The 21,773-nt window shown below is 35.6% G+C and overlaps 1 protein-coding gene across 1 annotated transcript in view; it reads right to left on the bottom strand.

Annotated features, from left to right (window-relative positions):
• The window catches only part of ARSK (arylsulfatase family member K), a 35,431-nt gene that overhangs the window by 3,262 nt on the left and 10,396 nt on the right, over positions 1-21,773 (bottom strand). Inside the window, exons 4-6 of the mRNA XM_055312881.1 lie at positions 14,668-14,950; positions 11,552-11,723; positions 8,377-8,601 (exon numbers count right to left, since the gene is read on the bottom strand). Of these exons, the coding sequence (XP_055168856.1) occupies positions 8,377-8,601; positions 11,552-11,723; positions 14,668-14,950 (680 nt within the window). The remainder of the gene's footprint in view (positions 1-8,376; positions 8,602-11,551; positions 11,724-14,667; positions 14,951-21,773) is intronic.

The raw sequence follows: 21,773 nt of genomic DNA, 5'->3' as shown, positions 1-21,773 counted from the left end.
AGTTCTGGGATTTGAGTCCCACATAGGGCTCCCTCCATGGAGCCTGCTTCTCCCTCTGCCTATGTCTCTCATGAATAAATAAATAATATCTTTTAAAAAACAAACAAAAAACCAAATGCTTACTGCACCAGCCTTGTGACCTTGGGTGTGATATTAACCTCTCTGAACCTCAGGCTCCTCATCTACAAAGGATGAATAATAATCATACCTGTACTTCATAGGCTTATTTAAGGTTTAAGTATAATTTATGTAAAATTCTGAGACCCAGTGCCTGACAGGAAATCCTTAACAGATATTGATCAGTCTTTTATTTCTGAATGATAAATAATTACCGTTGGTTCTCACATCAGTTCTGCCAGATATTAAGATATAAGATCTATATTAAAAAAGGGTTTAGGGCAGCCCCAGTGGCTCAGCAGTTTAGCGCCACCTTCAGCCTGGGGCCTGATCCTGGAGACCTAGGATCAAGTCCCCCATTGGGCTCCCTGCATGGAGCCTGCTTCTCCCTCTGCCTGTGTCTCTGCCTCTCTCTCTCTCTCTGTGTCTCTCATGAATAAATAAATAAAATCTTAAAAAAAAACAAAGGGTTTAATAGTCCTCTATGTTTGCAAACAATGATTAAAATTAAGTAGGTAAATTTATTGTAGACATAAATTTATTGCTGATGTATACTATAAACCTTTAAGTGTGGTATGCTATGTGTTCCAAAGTTATTTGATGACGTAACATTTTTACCCTCAAGTAGCATCTTGAGGGGCTAGTATTTTGCAGAACATATGTTGGAAATCTTGGCTTATACCAATTTAGGGAAAAATAATTTATTTTCCCCTTATCAAATATAAACTTATAAAACAATAGCATGAGGAATGTCTAACTTAAAAAGAGGTATTTTTTAAAAATTGCTTTTAAGGTATTTGGAACTCAAACAATCTTCTTCCTGTAGTTAGGAATATCTGTATCCTTCCTATGTACTTGGGCTAGTTCCAAAATGAGCAGGCAGTTGCCTTTCCACCTCTTTTCTGGTTTCCATGTTCCATGTTTTATAGGTACAACTAAGTATTTCCAGTAAAAAATAGGAAGTAATATATCGGCAATGCTAGCTAGGAGTTAAACAAAATTGAACAGGAAAATTAACTTGGCTGTAAGTATCTGAAGAAAAATAGGTTAATTAAAGGAGAATAAAAAGTAGACAAAGACCTCTATAAATCTTCTGAAGGTACATGTTTGACATGTAATTTAAAAATCTGTATCCTCCCATTTCCTCGGAAGGGGGCATATTATAGTGCTAATCTTTTCCTAACCAATCATAATCACAGACCTTTTTTGGAGAAAGAAGAAAAGAAAACAAGGGAGCGTGAGCAAGCAAACTGGTTAAAAACAAAAAGTAGCAAAGACATTAAAGAGGAGGAGCCTGAGAGAAAGGGACTGCCCAAGATAAAGCTCACGTGAGCCACAAGACCTTAGGCTACTAGTGAGGTCTACCCTAAGGAATGCAGGTAGCAGGGGAACAGGCCTGGTCAGGCCTGGCTGCCTGGCAGCCGTCAGGTGGCACCACTAGCTAGGAAGGAAGAGAGGAGGAAGGGAGAGAGGAGGCCTTCAGCGATGACTGGAAAATCAGGGACCAACCGGCATATACCCAGGACTGGGAAGTTCCGGTAGTCAGCATTTTAATAACTTTTGATATTTAGAAATACCTTATTTTAGATCTATTCTTAGCCTAATTTTCCTAAAGAAGTTTGGAACGCTAAGAAAATTTACATGGTTCTCCTGTGTTTATATGGAAAGTCAGCAATAAACTGGGCTAAGAGTACATTTAAGTATTTTTAAATTTTAATTCAACAACCTAGGTGCTGTTCCAGGTGTGAGGAAACAATGTGGACAAGGCAGATAAGCTCTCCTAGAGCTTACATTCTAATGTGGGGAGATAGACAGACAGACATGTCAGATGGTGCTAAGTGCAATGAAGAAAAATAAAGCAGGGTAAGGGGGACAGAGAATGATGGCGAGTCTGTGTCCAGGTCCTGCTGTTTTATATAGTGTATTCAGGGAGGGCCTCTCTGAGGAGGTGACATTTAAACCCCCGGGGAGGGGATCCCTGGGTGGCCCAGAGGTTTGGCACCTGCCTTTACCCCAGGGCGTGATCCTGCAGTCACAGAATCGAGTCCTGCATTGGGCTCCCTGCATGGAGCCTGGTTCTCTCTCTGCCTGTGTCTCTGCCTCTCTTTCTTTCTCTGTGTCTCTCATGAATAAATAAATAAAATCTTAAAAAAAAAAAAAAGCCAAACCTGAGGAAGGGCTAGGGTGAATCCTGTAGGTATCTGGGGGAAGGGCATCCCCCCTCCCAGGGAATAGCAAGGTGCAGACCCTGAGGCAGGAACCTGCTTAGTATGTTCCCCGGACACCAAGGATCCCTGATTGGCTGGAGCTGAGTAGGTGAGTGGGGAAACTGTTAAAGAGGACTTAGAGATCATGCTGGAACCCCAGGTCCAAAGAGAGATTTTGAATTTTACTCTTTGTGAGAGGGAAACCAGTAGAGGACTGTGAGGTGGAGCAGGACTGGTGCTAACTACCACAGAGTGAACTGACCCAAAGTGGTCTGAGCAGCAGCTCGGTGCCGGGAAGGTGCTGCACCAGGGCCAGGCAGGAGAGAACCGAGGCCTGTTTCCAGTCTCGTAGTAGCTGTATAATATACCTTTATAAACTGATGAAGAATAAAACCCATGTCAAATATCCACAGTATTTAGTAAATACTTATTTATTAACTTTCTTTGCCTCAGGAAACTGGGTATTCACTTCTCATATGTTTATCAGTGATTTCCTAAAAAGCCCCTTAGCTTAAACTGCATTTCAAAAAGCTCTTTGATCTTTGTTTAAAACCATTTTTCGTATGTTTTTTCTTCTGGCACGTTTGTCATTATAAATTCTGTTTTAAGTAAGTTTCGTCTTGGTAGTAGAGGCAAAGATTAAAAGTAACTGCAGTATTCTTAATAAAAGTGTCTTGAATTTAAAACAAATGGGGAAAAAGGCAGACCTGGATATATATGATGGTTTCCTGAAGAGAGATAAGACTATATTTCTTCCTGACCATACAAGTGGATAAAAGATTACACTGGTATGGCAGTGATGCAAACTATATAGATGTTTTAGGGCATTCCAAAGAATAAAAATGATGATGATAATGCCTAACATTTAATTGTTTGCCATGTCCCAGTTTTTGTTCTAAGCTTTGCAATAGCCACTATTATTTACATGTTATTGATTTAAAAAAAAAATGAAGGCCAGAGATTTTAAGTAACTCGCCCGAGGCCAAAACTCTTTTTGCAAATAATTTTACCTTTATAATTATAAATAATTATAATAAAATTTAAATTTAAATAAAATTTAAAATTTATATAAATTATATATTATAAATATATAATAATTATAATAATATAATTATAATTATAATTTTATAATTACCAGGAAAAAGGCAGACCTGGATATATATGATGGTTTCCTGAAGAGAGATAAGACTATATTTCTTCCTGACCATACAAGTGGATAAAAGATTACACTGGTATGGCAGTGATGCAAACTATGTAGATGTTTTAGGGCATTCCAAAGAATAAAAATGATGATGATAATGCCTAACATTTAATTGTTTGCCATGTCCCAGTTTTTATTCTAAGCTTTGCAATAGCCACTATTATTTACATGTTATTGATTTAAAAAAAAAAATGAAGGCCAGAGATTTTAAGTAACTCGCCCGAGGCCAAAACTGAAGAAGGGATTTGAATTTAGGCAGTCTGGCTCCAAGATCTCTGGATTCTTCAGTACTGCCAACACAAGTCTTGCTTTACTATCGTTACTCAAATTCGCAGTATTTTTTAAATAATAACAAAATCATCTGTGTAGAATGCTTCTCCCAACCCTCCACTAAGATCTTGTGACAGGAAGGGTTTTGCAACATGAATCCTTCACAATTAAGTGTTCTTTTAAACACAACTGCATTTTTATATAATTACATTTTCACAATGCAAAAAATATGGATTTATTTTTTATGTTAGAGGAAGGCGGTGTCTTACAAAAAAGATCAACTATTAAAAGAAAAAAATTCACATGAAAATAAGTTTAAATGAGAAAATCAAAACAATTTTAAAGCGAGACTACCTTTATTTCTACCTGAGCCAAAAGATGCTAATAATAGGTTATTAGAAAAGAAAATATATGGGGGAGTAATTTTTAAAGAATAATCTCTAAAATGATATCAACTTTAATGGTAAAGAATTCCAGTTCACAAAAATAGTACTTTTCTGCATTAGAAAATGGTAATGTAAAAAAAAAAAAAAAAAGAAAATGGTTATGTGATAGTATACCATAAAGTACCTGCTAAGATAAACAGACTAAGAATAACCCTTTCTACTTTATCATAAAATATCATTTTATAGGAAGGGAAAAACTCTTAAAATACCTTTTACATTTTTTTCCCAAGTTTTTATTTTAATTCCAGCTAGTTAACATACTATGCAATATGTTTTAGGTATAGTTAAAATACCTTTTAAAAACTATTTGTAAATTCAGACTTTTTATTAAAAGCATTGCAGCCTCTTAAATTTGAACGGGCGCTTCATAATAAGGTAGATTTATTAAAGCAGTAATCCCAATTGGTTTTTCCTATTTAATGTCCTTTTATTTGAGGTGTTTTCAATCACCATCTTTTATATATTTATAAGATCCATAGGACTTAAGAGAAGAGGAGGTCTGACTTGAGGCTTTGATCTAAGACATTTAATCCCATACTCGGTGTGTAATTTAGATTCATACAAAATAATACAGCAATGGCTAAGCTAATAAAGAAAAGGCCTTTAGAATCTGAGAATAAATTATGTTTTATATCTGTTATAAACTCCTAATTGGTTAGAAGAATCACAAAATAAAAAGTCTGTTGTAAATATGTTATAATCTGTATATGTTATTTATTAAGCAGAGGTGAAATAGAATGTACTGTCCTACAGGTCTAATTTTTGAGTTAATCTTCACTGAAGTAGCTTTAAACTCTTCAGTACTGAAAAATTTCATTTTAAAAGGTTGAATGAAACATCAGATAACACATAGACTATGAGAACAATGTTGCCTTGTTGGCTGGTGAGAGTGTTCAACGAGGCAGTAGACTGTTTATGCCTTTAATCCTGGTATAATTGTTAACAGTCTAAAAAAATGTTCTGATTTGGACAATAAATTCCATACAACCTATCTCAGTAAATAACCCCCCCCCATTTATACAGTTTAAAACCTACATTTTCTTTTCAATAATTTAGGGGGGCCATTTTTACAGATCATTTCACCATTCAAAATTGAGTATTTTTTATCCATTCTGTTACTACTTAGCATTCGTACTGTTTCTTATTCTTTTTTTTAAATTTTTTTAATTCTTTAACTTAATATAATACTATAATAAATATCCATGGAGATTAATCTTTATATATATCTATAGGTTATTTTATAAAGTTAGAATTTCTAGTTCAAAAAGTGTACATATTTCTGAGTGATTTGGAACATAATGTTACATTGCATCCCAAAAACCTTGCCAGTTTATACTCCTAGAAGCAGAATAAAAGGCCTATTTCCAATATAAGCTTTTCTAATTCTTTTTAATATTTGCAAATTCTATATGTGAAAGAAAATTAGTATCTTATGTTGAATATTTTTCTGACTACTGAGTTTGAATCTTTAAAATATCTTGGCCATTTGTGTATCTTCTCTTGTGAATTATTTGTTTATATCTTTCAGTCATTTTTTTAGGGTATTTCTCTTTTTTCTGTGGATTTGTAAGAGCTCTATTAACAGTAAGCCTTTATTATTTGCAAAAAGATTAATTTTAGATAAATGATAATGTTGCTGTGTTGTTTCCTGGCTCCAACATAAGATTCTTGCTGCACCCCTCCATCATTCTCTTTCTACCCTATCTCTGGTTAACATCTGGTCAGTAGAATGTTTCAGTGTTTTATATAAAAGGACCCATGCACAGATACTCTCTTTTCTGCCCCAACCCCATAAATGTAACTCTTCCCTTTTGGTGATAAAAATATTTCCAATCAAACATACTACAAACTGTGCAAAGCCTAAAGATGCTAATTTCCAGTTCAGAATTAGAGAGACACTGAATTTTGGCTTAATTTCCTTTACTCTAGTTAGGCAGATCTAATCAACACATGACCTAAATGTTGTTAATGTATCCTGTAGGGCAATATGACTCAGAAGGAATCTATTATGAAGAATCAGTGAAAGATAAAGAAATGCAAAAATCTACATAGAACTGTGAGTTTTAGTAAATTGTAATAATTAACAAATTGCAGAGAAAAGAATTTGGAGAGAAGCTACATAATTTCCAGAAGAGTAGAGAAAGAATGGGAGGAGTTTCTGGGAATGTTTAATTTTGGCAAATGAAATGTTTAATTGTCATATAACAAAGTAGGCATAGGATAGGTAGGTGTTCCCCTAGATGGGTAATAAATTCCCTCATTCTAACCAACTTTAGTGTTTTCTTATATAATCTATTAGCTAAATACATTGTGAAACTTTTCATTGTAAAGTCTTGCAGATGCCTTTTAGCTTTTATGATGTATAAAATGGCAAGTAGTGTTAATGGTGAATCAAAATTATAGAGTAGAAAATCTGCATTGTTGGCAAATGTAAAACAGTGTTTAAAAAAAATGACTTGGGACACTGGGCGGCTCAATGGTTGAGTGTCTGCCTTTGGCTCAGGGTGTGATCCCAGGATCTGGGATTGAGTCCCACATCGGGCTCCTTGTGGGGAGCCTGCTTCTCTCTCTGCCTGTGTCTCTGCCTCTCTCTCTGTGTCTCTCATAAATAAATAAAATCCTTTAAAAAAAATGACTCAAACAGTACATGTTAATCATATTAGGTGATAGGCCAACTAAGCATAGATAGAGTAGGACTCACTCTATCATTGTACATAATGGTCAGTTGAGCTGCTATAGTCAGAAAGACAAAATGACAAATATCACTATGATTTCATATTGAGGGAATACTGAAAAAGAATCATCCCAACCTTTGATGATCGTTTGCAGTTTTGGTCACTGTCCTTCAAGAAAACAGAACAGGGCTAAAAAAAAAAAAAAGTTCAGCAAACTTGGCAATGGAGTGGGAAGACTTCTACAGGAGGAAAAACTTGGAGAGGAAACTGTAAAGAGATGCCACTGTCCGGAAGCACCTGTTCTAAGATTATAAAGGTGACAATAAGAGAGACACAAACTCACATAATCATGCATACCCTTCTTATCAACACAGAAATGAGGAAGTAATAGGGATTGCCTGAAAATTGATGGAGCCTGAAAGTGTCAGAGATACAGCTAAGTGTGATAATTGCTTTGGGATATAGGGGAACCAGCAAATGACAATGAGGAAACTGAAGAGGTTAAAAATATCATCAGGCAAAAGAATGACAAAGAAGTGTGATCAAATACACAAGAGGTGATGTAAAATAAAAGAAAAAGGGAAAAGGCACTGAAAAAAATTAACCATAAAGAATTTTAAGACCCTGGAATAGTCTTTAGTTAAATGAAGGAAAGTCCTTGTAGCAGAAGGAAGGAGATAAAAAGGAACTTTCTTACCTCTTTGGTTTTCAAATACATGTTTCTTTCACTCTTTGGTATACATATATTAAATATCCATATCTTATGCTGTGCTATCTTTTTCTTTCAGCAAAATCTATTTATAAATAGGTGGTACTTTTTGCAACTGGGGGTGCCTTAGAAGAATTTCAGTAGTTAAATGTTACTGAATTTAAAGTAGTCTGCTAAATTAGATAGAGACTAATATTTCTATGTAATTTCATCTGAATTTGCTGATGGTGTGATTCTATTACCTGCAACAAAAACTGTTAACTACCCCTACCCAAATATTGCCATCCTAGACCTATGGTTATGCATATAGACATTAAGAAGCTAGTAAAGTACTTAGCACAGAACAATCTAAAGATTCTGAGGAGAAACACTTTCATACTTTTCTAAAACTGTACAAATGATTAGTTTCAAAATGGATGGAATAATCCAAAAGGAAATTACACTTTTGAGAGATGGTAGTAGAGAATCACGTGATACACAAATCAAATCTATGAAGTTACGAACCTGAGTATTTTCAGTGGCTTACTGTATACAGTCATGTCCTTAGTTGTGAATCTTTTGAAGGGAAAAATGACTGTAGTATATGAAGGCTACAGAACTTGAGTATTAGCCTCATTTTTCAGATGTAGATTTGACTCATAGTTAAAAGAATTGTTCAAGGTTATGAACAAGTTGGCAAACCTCTGACTACTTTGCTTATTCATTTTCCAACATTATTACAAATAAGTATTTACCGAATTGTGTTACTTACCAAGCATGGTAGGGTAAATATCCACAAGAGAAACCACATTTGATACTTGTAGGTTGGCCTTAATTCCTGGTCCCATCATCAGGAGTGGAATGTGGGCGCTAGCTTCATACATACTCATTTTATAAAACTGACGATGTTCCATGGCTAGCTCTCCATGGTCTGAGGTGTATATGACAATAGTGTTCTGAAGAAGATCTAACTGGCGAAGAGCTAAAATAATTTCTCCTAAGATACAAATCAAGACAAATCTTAATTAGCTTTTAGTTTGTGTTCTATCACAGTAAGCTTGTAACAACCCTACTTTGCAAGAGGATGCTTCTTAACATCTGAATGTTATCTAGTGTTCTCAAGTACATTAGGCCAAGTTTCATGTGTCTGCTCCTCACCTGACAGGAGAGGAAGAAGAAAATACAGTACTGAGAGGATAAATTTCTTTATTTGGAGATCATGCTGGCTTGGTTTCTGTGTTCCTCTCAGAGCTTGGGGGAAAACTTTTTTCCCTGTGGTGATTTAAATGAAAAAAGAAAGACAACTCTAGATGTCAGCACTGCACTATGTCTCAGACAAAGAAGGGGCTGATATTGCCACCAACCCACAGTTTCTGCTCCATGGGGGTCAGAACTCTTCCTCCCTGCTCCTCTTTCTTCCAAATCCCCAACTGACAGATTAGATTTACCATATTCTTGGATAGGGCATACCTGGACAGTAATATTTCTCTGACTAGTTCCTGTCTCTTAGTATCCTCTTCATTGAATCAGTAAGGCACAGTCTACAGAGAAGAGTCATCCCTTTTGGCAGTTCCTGAATCTGGCCTACAGGGGACTATATTATTAACAAAACCTACAGCTGATTTTGAGGTCCAGTCGCTGAGACCCATGGTTCTATGGAGTTATTTACAGAGTATAGACCATCAGGATCTTTCAACTGGGCAACTATAACAGCTTCCTAATTGGTCTTCTTGCCCCCGTCCATACCGCTTCCCTAACTCTGATACCACTTGGGGGGCTGTCTTTCTAAAATATCTGATCATGTCATATCCCAGCTTAGAACTTTTTCAAAACTTCCCATTGTCTAATTCTTTAGCAAGCTCAGCAGCCTCAACTGCCCCCTAGACCTTTATCTTCCATAGTCCTAAACTACTTAGACTCCCTGAACTAGTAATAATAAGGTTAGACTATCTTGCCTCTGTACACTCTCTTCTTTCTTTGGTGTTGAATGCCTTTCCCCCCACCTTCTATGTGACAGATTCCCATTCTTCTTTTATGACCTGGCTCAGGCATTATTTCCCTGGTGAAACATTGCCTGCTCCTCCAGGCGGACTGAATGGCTGTCCTTTAAGGCCTCTACAACTTGTGTTCTGCTGGAATTCCAACAATGTGTTACAAAGGCTGGTGTTTATACTCATTCAGTACATGTTTGCTGAGTGCATACTGTGTTCTAGGCACCACGGATGCAAAGCTAGGTACTTAAGATGCAATCTTGAATAAGACCAAAGTCCCTGCCCTCACAAGGCTCCCCTCGTTCAAGGGAAGCAGACAGTAAACAAGTAAATAGACAAAATAATGTAAAAAAGCAAAGGGAAGAGCATCCCAGGCAGAGGGAAAAGCAAATATAAAGGCTCTGAGGTGGAGCAATAAGAGCTAAGTGTTTTTAATTAAAGTGTGATTTCTTCATAATATTCAATTAGCATCACCAGAGCCCCAAATAATGCCTGATAGCTAGCTAGTAGGCGTTCAATATTTGTTGAGCAAACACAGTGAACAGTAAAAATACACTATTTGGTGACCAGACTAGTGTGGCTATGACAAGATATGACATATTTCATAAACTTTGTAAGTTGAAGTGATCTGCTGCATATTTTCTCTAAGAAACTTTAAGAGGTATTCCCACACTCCTGAAGCAACATTATGTATATATAGTATTTCACCTTAGTAGATACAGATGAATGGTAGCTGCAAACTTTCAAAGTGATTTCCAGAGTGCAAGTGGGTGAATATTCACCAACATCAGAAAATATGAAAAGCAGTTCAACCTTTGTGTGGATTTAGGATTAAAGAAATTTACTTTAAAATCTCATTTGCATTTAAGATTGAGTATTTGGAAAATCCTTAGGGCTTTTTTTTTTTTTTTTTAAGATTTTGTTGATTTATTTGATAGAGACAGCACAAGCAGGGGGAGGAGCAAGCAGAGGAAGAGGGAGAAGCAGGCTCCCTGCTGAGTAGGGAGTCCAACGTGGGGCTTGGTCCCAGGACCCTGAGATCACGACCTGAGCCAGCCAAAGAGAGGTGCTTAAAGGATTGAGCCACCCAGGTGCCCCTCCTTAGGACTTTTAATTCATATCATACTTGGTAAAATAATTTATCCATATATATTTTTTGCTTTCTGCTTTATACTTTTCTATTTTTGCCCAATGAATGCTTTTTAAGAAATAGCCCATCACTTGTTCACTCTCAAAATTTACTTTGTATAGAAGAGGTACTTTCCATACTTTATTAATGCAATTTGCTCCAAATTATAGCAAAATATGAAAACAACTTGTTAGAAAAATGGATTTTTTTTTAAAAACAGGGGGTCTTCCAATCTAAACTGGAAACTGCCATTAACTCTACAAGTGAATAGGAAAAACGCTTTCTTGACTGTCCTCTTCTGGGAGCACATAGGGTTTTGAGCTAAACTAGGGAAGGAAATTCAATATGATTCTGGACCAGAATACACATGGGGAAACTGATGTTAGGTTTAGTTAAACCCTTCTCTAAAGGGTCTGGGAAGAATGGTTTTGTTATCTAATTATTTCAAGTCTGGGAAAAATCACAAAATTCTCATGTGTTACATATATACCTGTGTTTGGTTAAATACTGATTCCTGTTTAAAGCAGGTAAAAAGTTTTGTGTCAAGCAGGTAATAAATAGCCTTCTACGATCCTGTCTTTATCTATGAAAAGATCTGAGCATTTATGAATTATTAAGATCAAAAAAGCTTTTTATTCCATAATTAATAGTACAAATTATCCAATTTTTATATGTCAGGATTTTGATTATTCCAAGCCTTTAGCATCAAGCAACTGTTACAAAACATTATCTGAGGCAGTTTATACAAGTCACCAACCAATTTGTTGGAAAAATATTATACCTTTTTTCATTTAATCGCTTATTATTATATTAAATATACCACCTACCAAGCATGGCATCTGTCTCAGCACACATAGCATAATAAAAGGCTCTAATATTTTTAATTTCCTTTTTTGTAAACTTTCCAGTGCAGTTTTTTGTATAAGAAGAGTAGTAATCTACAGGGTGCATTTCTGACAGAGGCGACCACTTTGGAATTTTGATGGCATCATAAGAAACCTAAAAAGGAGAGAAAAACAAGGTAGTAATATTCTTTTCTTCCAACAAGTATGTATGGTGAACTAGACAATGCTTAATTACTTAGGATTATAGAAGAAAATAGTTATGAGTTATGTAAAGAAAATAGGAAATCAAATAAATACATGGTTAGGAACAAACTGCTATTCCCAGTAACAATGAAAGGTGTATATTAATATCTGTAGACATAGTGAGACAGTTGTGAAAATTATTTTTATAAATTTACATGACAGTGAAAAACATGAGGTATATTAGACAGTATTCTAGTCCACAGAAAGTATCCAAGCTTTTTAATATAGTGTATGACCGACTCAAAATTCCAAAATCAACAACCTGGGATTTCCGTTCCCAATAGTTCGCCTGTAAAATTGCCAATATCTAGTGAGACAGCCAAATGTTTGCTAAGAACAAGTACAACTTTTGGAAACACATGAATGCTTATAGTCTTGGTGAAAACAACACTAAGCTTAAGTCATATACTATTTTTGTCATGTAACTAAAAAAACTCAGGTATCTACTTACTATTTACTTGTAAGATATCTGCTTCAGTTGATTAGGCTAGTACTAATCTTTCAAGATAGAACCAGTTACAACTTTTTATTTATTTTTTATTTTTTTCAGTTACAACTTTTTAGAAGACATGAAGTATCTACAATTTTGATATTATTTCCTTTGAAATAGGATTCACTAAACAGAATTTCTGATTAGAGGTATTTTTTTTTTAGGATTTCACTTATTTATTAATGAGACAGAGAGAGGCGGAGACACAGGAGAGGGAGAAGCAGGCTCCATGCAGGGAGCCCGATGTGGGACTTGATCCTCAGACCTCGGGATCATGCCCTGAACCAAAGGCAGATGCTCAACTGCTGAGCCACCCAGGCGTCCCTCTGATTAGAGTTTTTAAAGCAACTTAAATTCAGTTTAAGTTGATACCTTTCAAAACACACGTAGTCTTCATTTGCATGGTTCAGATGTGCACGGATTTCATTTACCACAGTTTAATTAAATAACACCAGTCCCCCAACAACACAAATTTTAATTACCAAAGTATATTAACTGTGAGTTACCGCATAAAGTACAAACTTTCACATTTAAATACTGCTTGGTCTTTAGACTACAAATCCTTGTATATTACAGATGTGTATCCCAATCAGGGACTAATCATGTCATTTTTTTCAAAGTCTGTCCGTGATTGGTCACTGCATATCTTTTATTCAGTATGCATACATATAGCTACGTGTGGAGTTCTGCTATCTCCTTGTCTCCCAGCGATAACTCCATGTGACATTTTACAAAAATGGATAATCAACAGAGGGGACTGGTCAAAAAAGATGAATGTACAGGGATGCCTGGGTGGCTCAGTGGTTGAGCGTCTGCCTTTGTCTTAGTGCTTGATCCCGGGATCTGTGATCCAGTCCTGCATTGGGCTCCCTGTGGGGAGCCTGCTTTTCTCTCTGCCTGTGTCTTTACTTCTCTCTTTGTGTCTTTCATGAATCAATAAATAAATCTTAAAAGATGAATGTACAGTAAAGAAATAAAAAAGTAACACTGTACATAAAATATGAATCAAACATTAACTAGACTTACAGAAAAAACTGCCAATCTGGGAATGTTGACACTGCCATCATTTGATACACTCTAGTTATGCAGCCAGAGGAACTTAGTGAGACACATTCACTGATAAAAATGGGAAGGTCATTGCAAAACAATAGGATGAAGATATCCTAGAGAAAATGACACTGGAAAAAAATCCTAGGAACTCAGAGAAATATATCATGACATTGGAAGTACAAAGGGTAAAATATTGGAAGGTGAACCACATTTAGAAAGGGATAGGACAGTCTGCCAAGACTCAGAGAAGATGTTTGCCCCAAATCTTGTTACACATTGAGAAGGCAAGCACTGTTCAAATTCTTGATTTTTTACAAAAATGCCAGACAGTTTAATTCTTAATATTTCTAGTGTTTTCAGTTACAGTGCATTAAACATTTTATAAACATAAAAACATAAAAAATGTTTTTATGTTTAAACGTAAATGTTTTTTTCTATTTCCCTACACATTTATAACCCAAAATAAGAGCAATTTAATGTTTTGACAAATGGTTTTAAGAGTCCTAGAAAAATGGTCATTTTCTCAATTGATTATTTATATCTCTTTGTACAGTTTCAGCTTGAAAATTTTTTTTTAATTTTTTAAATTTATTTATGATAGTCACACACAGAGAGAGAGGCAGAGACATAGGCAGAGGGAGAAGCAGGCTCCATGCACCGGGAGCCTGACATGGGATGCGATCCCGGGTCTCCAGGATCGCGCCCTGGGCCAAAGGCAGGCGCCAAACCACTGCACCACCCAGGGATCCCCAGTTTCAGCTTGTATAGTCACTTTTGCCACCCTGGAACTGTGTCAAGTGGAGACTGCCTGCATTCTTAAGAGAACCATCTTTTTGTTTGTTTCTTTTTTTCTCCCAAGGTTTTATTTAAGACAGAGAGAGCTCACAAGCTGGGGGGGGGGGGGGCAAAGGGACAGAGAGAGCATCCTGAGTAGACTCTGCACTGAGTGCAAAATCCCACCCGTGGCTTGATATCAGGACCCTGGGACCATGACCTAAGCTGAAACCAAGAGTTGGACACTCAACCAACTGAGCCACCCAGGTACCCGAGTTTCTTTCTTTTTTTTTTATAGACACATTTATATGCAAATGTGTTCAACTCATAAGTAGATTGCTGAGTTTTAGTATTTATTTTATCTTTGTAAAATTGCCCCTTTGTTTTTTGCCAATCAGTTATTGGTTACATTTGATTTGCTAACATATGGAATTTTCAAATTTTTCTTTAAAAGTGATACTAAAAGAAGCAGTGGGCAAGTACCAACATCATACAGCTTTAATGTTAATTTGTACTTTTGAGCACATAATAACATACTTACCTTTTTGAGCCAATAAAGAGATGTGTGAAATGTTGAAGATCCAAAATTTTCTCCTGAAGATGGGGAAGGATATGGATGTGGTAAATTTAATCCCAAGTACAGAACAAATGGCTGAGTGGAATTACTTGCTTCCTTTCTTAGCCAATTTACTGCTCTGTCTGTATTCTTCCAATCTCCTTCCATTACTCTTACTTTAGTCTTTTTAGGGATAAGATTAATCATAGGTCTACCTTCTTGTCTGAGTAAGAAAGCAACATCTCTTGTCCATGCTTCAACACGGTTGCTGAGGAAGCAAAAAGACAGGTGTATTATAAGGTACTAAAAAATATTTTAAAAACTGACTAAACATAAATATAAGAAAGCAATATGGAAAACCATTTTTAGACTCAATTATGTTAATGTTCAGGCTCACTACACTAGATCTCATTAAAAGAGTTACTGAGACTTGCAAACACAAAAACCAGGGGGGAAAAATGACAAGAATCAAATAGTCACCTATGTGTTCTTTAAAACTAAGATTGATTATTTTTAAGGGTTATTTTTTCTTATTAACAAGATATTTAAAAAAATTAAAAAATTTAAAAAAATTTCAAGTTCCTAGTATTTCTCCTAAATTTTCTAGCAATTTGTCTTTTTTTTCTGTCAGAAGAAAGATAGATTTTAATTTTTATTCCAGTATAGTTAATATACAATGTTATATTTGTTTCACGGGTACAACATAGTGATTTAAAAATTCCATATATTCCATATATATTACTCAGTGCTCATCAAGATAAGTGTACTCTTAAAATCCTCTTCACCTATCTCACTGAACACCCCCCCCTTGTAACCATTAGTTTATAGTTAAGATTTTTTCTCTCTCTCTCACACGCATACACAATTATTGTTTCTGATGGGATTTAAACAGCTAGATGTGTCTCAGGTAAGTCTCCTGAATGAAAACATTACAATTCTGGATAATGACCTTGCAAGTTTCAGTATCAGCCTAATGTATTCTATAAAAGGAGAAAGAAATCCATACTCCTTTTCATTAAATGTTCTTCTCTCAGTGTTGTGAGAAATACACAAACTGTTTTTTAAAGGCTGTCATCTATCTTTCTCACATACATGAACACTCAAAAAAGTATTTTAGTGGAATGAATAAACTCTAGCAAATTCAGGTTAGAAGTAAGAGAATCTTTTTTTAATTCATAGATCCATTTGTATATAAGATGAAAATCATGGATTTTTTTTGCCACTGATATAATTTATTATTAGTAGTAGTACTTATTATATGTAATATAAGATATTAATATTAATATACTTTGTATTTTAAATATTTCATAGTTTTTATTATAAATATGTTTTGTATGTAATAATATTAAAAACAGTAAAAATAAGTTCTCCATTTTTCATGGCTAACTACAATAGAATGTAGGTATTAAAAAAGCCACCTGGAAGGCTGGAAATATTTAGAGGAACACAGGGAGACTGAATAGATGACAAATTGGATCAATCAAGAAATTACATGAAATCAAAAAATTCATGTAGAATAATCATGGGACTTCACCAGAGACCAAAACATATAGTCAAGGATGAAAAGAATAAAACAGAGCCATTCCAAAGTTGTTATTATTACTATTTTGTTTTTGTCTTTTTTTACAGAACAAAAAATTTGTGGAGATTCTCAAATTCAGCTTACCAGATGAAACATGCAGGTTATTTTCTGCCAGCTGCTTGAACCTGTTACTGAAGTCCTTCTCACATGTGAAAGATTTACCTTTCATCTTCCCTACAGTAATTCTGGTTTATCCAATGTTCTCCAAAAGGTTTGTACTTTCCTGCTTGGATACCTTTGTTTGGAAATTTCTCCTTCCTCTCCATTTTAGCTTAGTAATGCTCTACTCTATGAAAGCTCATCAAATCTAAATGCTATTAAAACTATATATACTATTTAAAAAATATATATATACTATTAAGAAAAATACTGCCAATTACACTAAACAGAACTTTGTAATGTCACTAGGTAAGATGCATTGCAATTTCAGAGATACCTTAAATTGTGAAAAAAAAAAAAAAGGTACCACCTTAGAATAAATTAAATATAGTACTTTACAGCCTTTACTCCCATCCCCTGAAAAAAAAATCTGGATGTGATCATTTCCTCTTTTAAACAGAATGCAATATATTTTGCCCTGTACCATAGTTATCTAGACTTTTTTTAACCTCCTTTTTAAAACCACAAGTCTCTTCAGCTAGCTCATATCTGGCTAATGCTAATGTTAAATTGAAAAGTTAAATTTCCCTATTATTAGATAGCTCCAGGCTCTTCTCAAATAGATTGAGACAAATTTCCACAAATGGCTAACACTGGCCAAAAGTAGGAGTTATAAACTTCATTATAGGCAGCTAAACATAATATATTAAAGTTTAGTAATTAAATGAGGAAAAAAATCCAAGAATAGTAATGAGATTGTAGGCTCAGAGGCTCAGAGGATTGTAGCCTCTGTAGGCTCCAGATCCACTAAGGTCTCAAGAAACTGATCTAGGAATTATGGTAGACAGCATTCTTCAGGTAGCCCCAGGGGCTGCTTCAGCCAAGAATTTGCTAATCATCAGAAATGAGAGTACCGGAATAATTAAAACAGCAGCAGACTCTTTCATTATCTTCAATTATCTGAGAATGCACCAAGAATAATGCAAACTGTTCTAGATACTGAATTTCATTAGTGATAATAGAATGGTGGTAGCGGTGTGGGTTCTACAAAAGCTTCTAAAATGACCAAAGGGGGCAGCCCGGGTGGCTCAGCAGTTTGGCACTGCCTTCAGCCCAGGGCATGACCCTGGGGACCTGGGATCGAGTCCTGTGTCGGGCTCCCTGCATGGAGCCTGCTTCTCCCTCTGCCTCTCTCTGTCATGAATAAATAAACAAAATCTTTAAAAATTTTTTCTTTAAATTTAAAAAAATAAAATGACCAAATGAATGGATGCCTTTCTTTATTATAAGGAAAAGAAACTCCTCTTTGGTATGGATAAAAACAATATAAAGGTATATATGATCTTAGATCATAAAACAATAGTAGATATAGATGAGATATATACCAAGAGTCACTGTGATTCTATTGAGAAAGCCTGTGCTTCTGGTCTGGAGGCCTGACAGGGACAGGAAGCCTGGTATAAGCAGCTCATAGTTTGCTTCACTTTCCTGTTTACCAAAAGGTTCAAGCTTAAGAATTTCCCAAAGCAATTCTCTCATTTTGGAAGTAGGCCTTTATTTTTCATTTGTTTCAGAGGAGTGAAAATTGCCTGGTATGACTCAGCTTCAGGAAAACATGATGAAGTGACATGGATTGAGAACAGATTAATTTCAGTGGAAGTAGGATGACAGAGGATTTGATTGTAGATTTTAAACTTCCAAATTTTTAGCTAGGAAAGAGAAGACAGCAGCTTATTTAACTTGACTTCTGATGACATTAGAATGTAAGTTCCCTGAGTTTAGAGATTTTTGTGTTTTGATCACTACTGTATTCCTATCCTTTAAAAAATAGTGTCTGGTACATAATAGTTGGCTCAATTAAATACTGGCTGAAGAAAATACATTGGACTATACTTTTGTAACTTAAATAAGGATCATCTTTTAGTATTTTAAGGACTTTTACTTAATACTCAATTTATTTATTAAATTGTATTGATCTTAGAAATCTAGTTTTTAAAATGTCTATATAAAATACCTCCAAATTCTTTACACTTCCAAATTAACATGCTCTTTGGTTTTGTGGATTTAGAAATATTTAGCTTTACATTATGTTTTCTCAATCTCTACACTATTGACATCTTGGACTTGATAATTCTTTGCTTTGGGATGGAGGCGGGGTGGGGGCAGATGGTAGGTGGGTTGTTCTGTGCATTGTATACTGTTTAGCAGCAACCCTGGCCTCTACCGTCTAGATACCAGCAGCATTCCTCCAGTCCTTATTAAATGTCTTGGGGTGGTGGGGCGGTGGGGCGGTGGGGAGGCTTGTCAAAATTGCCCTGGTTTGAGAACCATTGTTTTTTATTTTGAGAATATATTGGCAAGAGAGTTTAATCTGATAGTAAAAAGACAGAGTATTATAGTAATAAACTGATGAAACTTGTAATTCTGGCTGAAAATACAAGGAGGTTCAAAAACAACCAATTTCAGTGGAAAAGATAGCACAAAGAGTTATAAAAACAACTATTGACTTTGAGAGTCAGTCTCTCAAAATACTGAATACCCCTATTAAGTTTGATATTGAGAGACATTTTTTTCTGAGATCTATTTTTTAAATTGCACAGAAAAATCTAAAATACAATGTGCTATAATTCATATAACCTTTGCAGATATGCTACTAGTAGCATCCTTGACCTATTTGTCAGCTAAATAACTATGTGGGTTCAAACAGAACTAATACAGACAGTTCTGAGAGCTTTTTTCAATTTTCTAAACTCTGGTGATTATAAAAATTAGCTACAAGAAATTATTATACTGAAAACCATCTCTGATGTCCCAGATATCTACATTAAGTAGCTCTTTTCCTTTTACTGATTTTAAACCATAGGTTAAACAGAACATTAATGTTTATCAAATAATAAGTAGCTAGATCAGTGTCATTGTCTCATCCATTCATTCAAAGACTTAATGCCTACAATGCACCAGCATGATTTTGGCAGTGGGAATATGCATGAAAAAGAGAAACAGAGTTCTTATTTCTGATGAATAAAATTCATATAAAATTTAACCATATCATACACAGCATGATAGTTACAGGGAGTATGAGCTGTTCAACCTTAGATTCCTTTTATTACTGAATTGCCTGAGAAAACAGAAAACAATAGGAAATAACACAAGACTGGGTAATAGTATGGGATAGGATAATAATAAATTTTACTTTGGATTAAGCTTACTTTCTAAAAAGTAGAATTTTAAAGAGAAACTTGTGAAACTACATGAAATAATTACCAGTGCAACACACTTTAGAAAAATAAAGGGTTTTGGGCACCTGAGTCGCTCAATCCATTAAGCATCTGACTCTTGATTTTGGCTCAGGTCATAATCTCAGGGTCATGAGATCAAACCCTGTGTCAGGCTCCACCCTGAGTACAGAATCTGCTTAAGATTCTCTCTCTCCCTTTCCCTCTGTCCTTTCCCCTGCTAAGAAAAGAAAAAAAAAGAAAATGAAAGGTTTATTAAACATTAAACTATATTCTGATTAAGCCATTTTTATAATAATTTCCCCCCCTTGATTGAATGCTTATTCTGCACCTGGCATTGGTTAAGTACTTCATATTACCTTATTTAATCTTTTTACATAATCTCTGATATTAACTGATTTAAAACTCCTAATCATCCAATGAGGTGGGTATTATTTTTTTAAGATTTTTTTTTATTTTTAAGTAATTTCTATACCCAACGTGGGGCTCAAACTCATAACCCCAAGATCAGGAGTCATTGCTCCACTGACCGAAGCAACCAGGCACCTCACGGTGGGTGTTATTAATTCCAGTTTTCAGGTAAGAACACTGACACTTAGAGAAGTCAAGTAACTTGCCCAAGGTCGCAAGGATGGTAAGCAGGGAAGCTGGGCATTTAACAGTTCTGATGGACTCAAAGCCTATGCTCCTTCTACTTTTGCTTCCACCCTTTTTTTTCCTCCTGCATTACTGGCAGAGTTGGGGAAGAGCTTTTTGCACAAAACTAGCTTGTGCAGTGATCCAGAGCTAGTGAAAAGCATGTGAAAGAAATGAAAGACCAGGTGCATACTGAGGGAGAGAGAGACAGTGGTATGAAATGAGACCAGAGGTATTCAGGGACTAGATAATACAGGGTCTTATAAACCATTTTGTAGATTTGGAATTTTAGCCTACCTACAGAGGAAAAAAAATCCACAGAAAGATTTTAATTGGGTAAGACACTTGATCAGATGTTTATTTTATTATTAATTTTTTAAAGATAGATTTATTTATTTGTTTGTTTATTAATTAAAAGATTTTATGTATTTATTCATGAGAGACACACAGAGAGAGAGAGAGGCAGAGACATAGGCAGAGAGAGAAGCAGGCTCCATGCAGGGAGCCTGATGTGGGACTTGATCCTGGGTCTCCAGGATCAGGCGCTAAACTCCAGAAGGTGGCGCTAAACTGCTGAGCCACCCAGGTGTCCCTATCATTAATTTTTTTTTAATTTTTTTTATTTATTTATGATAGTCACACAGAATGAGAGAGAGAGGCAGAGACACAGGCAGAGGGAGAAGCAGGCTCCATGCACCGGGAGCCCGACGTGGGATTCGATCCCGGGTCTCCAGGATCGCGCCCTGGGCCAAAGGCAGGCACCAAACCGCTGCGCCACCCAGGGATCCCCTATCATTAATTTTTTTAATCAGCTGAGCCACACAGGCATCCTGTTCCGTGACTTAATTAATTTATTTGTTTTTATTTAAATTCAGTTAATTAACATAGAGTGTATTATTAGTTTCAGAAGTAGAGGTCAGTGATTCATCAGTCTTAATATAACACCCAGTGCTCATTATATCACATGCCCTCCTTAATGCCCATCACCCAATTACCCCATTCCCCCACCCTCCTCAGATGTATATTTTTAAAAGATCACTCTATCTGCTTATAGAGAATGGATCAGATAGAAGAAAATTTAGAGGGCCACCTCAATATTTTATGCAGGAGAGGCTAGTGGCTTGGTGGAGATGGTAAGTGAATAAACCGGAGAGAGATTTTAGAAGTAGAACTGACAACATCTGGGGATGGATTAGAATGCAGAGGTGGGGAGGAGATGTGAGGGTCCCTCCTGGGTTTGCAGGATTGATATCTTTTAGATTTTGGAAGACAGAAAAGGAAATACATTTAACATTATCCAGAAATGCAAGACTAATACTCCAATTATTCTAGATTATTTTAGTATCTATTCACCCAAAACTCATTCTGTAAGTTTCCAGGGGCTGCAGTAACAAATTACTGCAAACCATGCTGTTTGCATGGTTTAAAACAACAGAAATTAATTATCTCATGGTTCTAGAAGCCAGAAATTAGATATCAAGGTATTGGCTGGCCAGTGTTCCTTCTGCGGGAGCATGGGAAGAATTCTTCCTTTTTCC

Source organism: Nyctereutes procyonoides, unplaced genomic scaffold, assembly GCF_905146905.1.
Source record: "Nyctereutes procyonoides isolate TBG_1078 unplaced genomic scaffold, NYPRO_anot_genome, whole genome shotgun sequence".
Lineage (NCBI taxonomy): Eukaryota > Metazoa > Chordata > Mammalia > Carnivora > Canidae > Nyctereutes > Nyctereutes procyonoides.
This window is presented reverse-complemented; position numbering and strand designations above follow the sequence as displayed.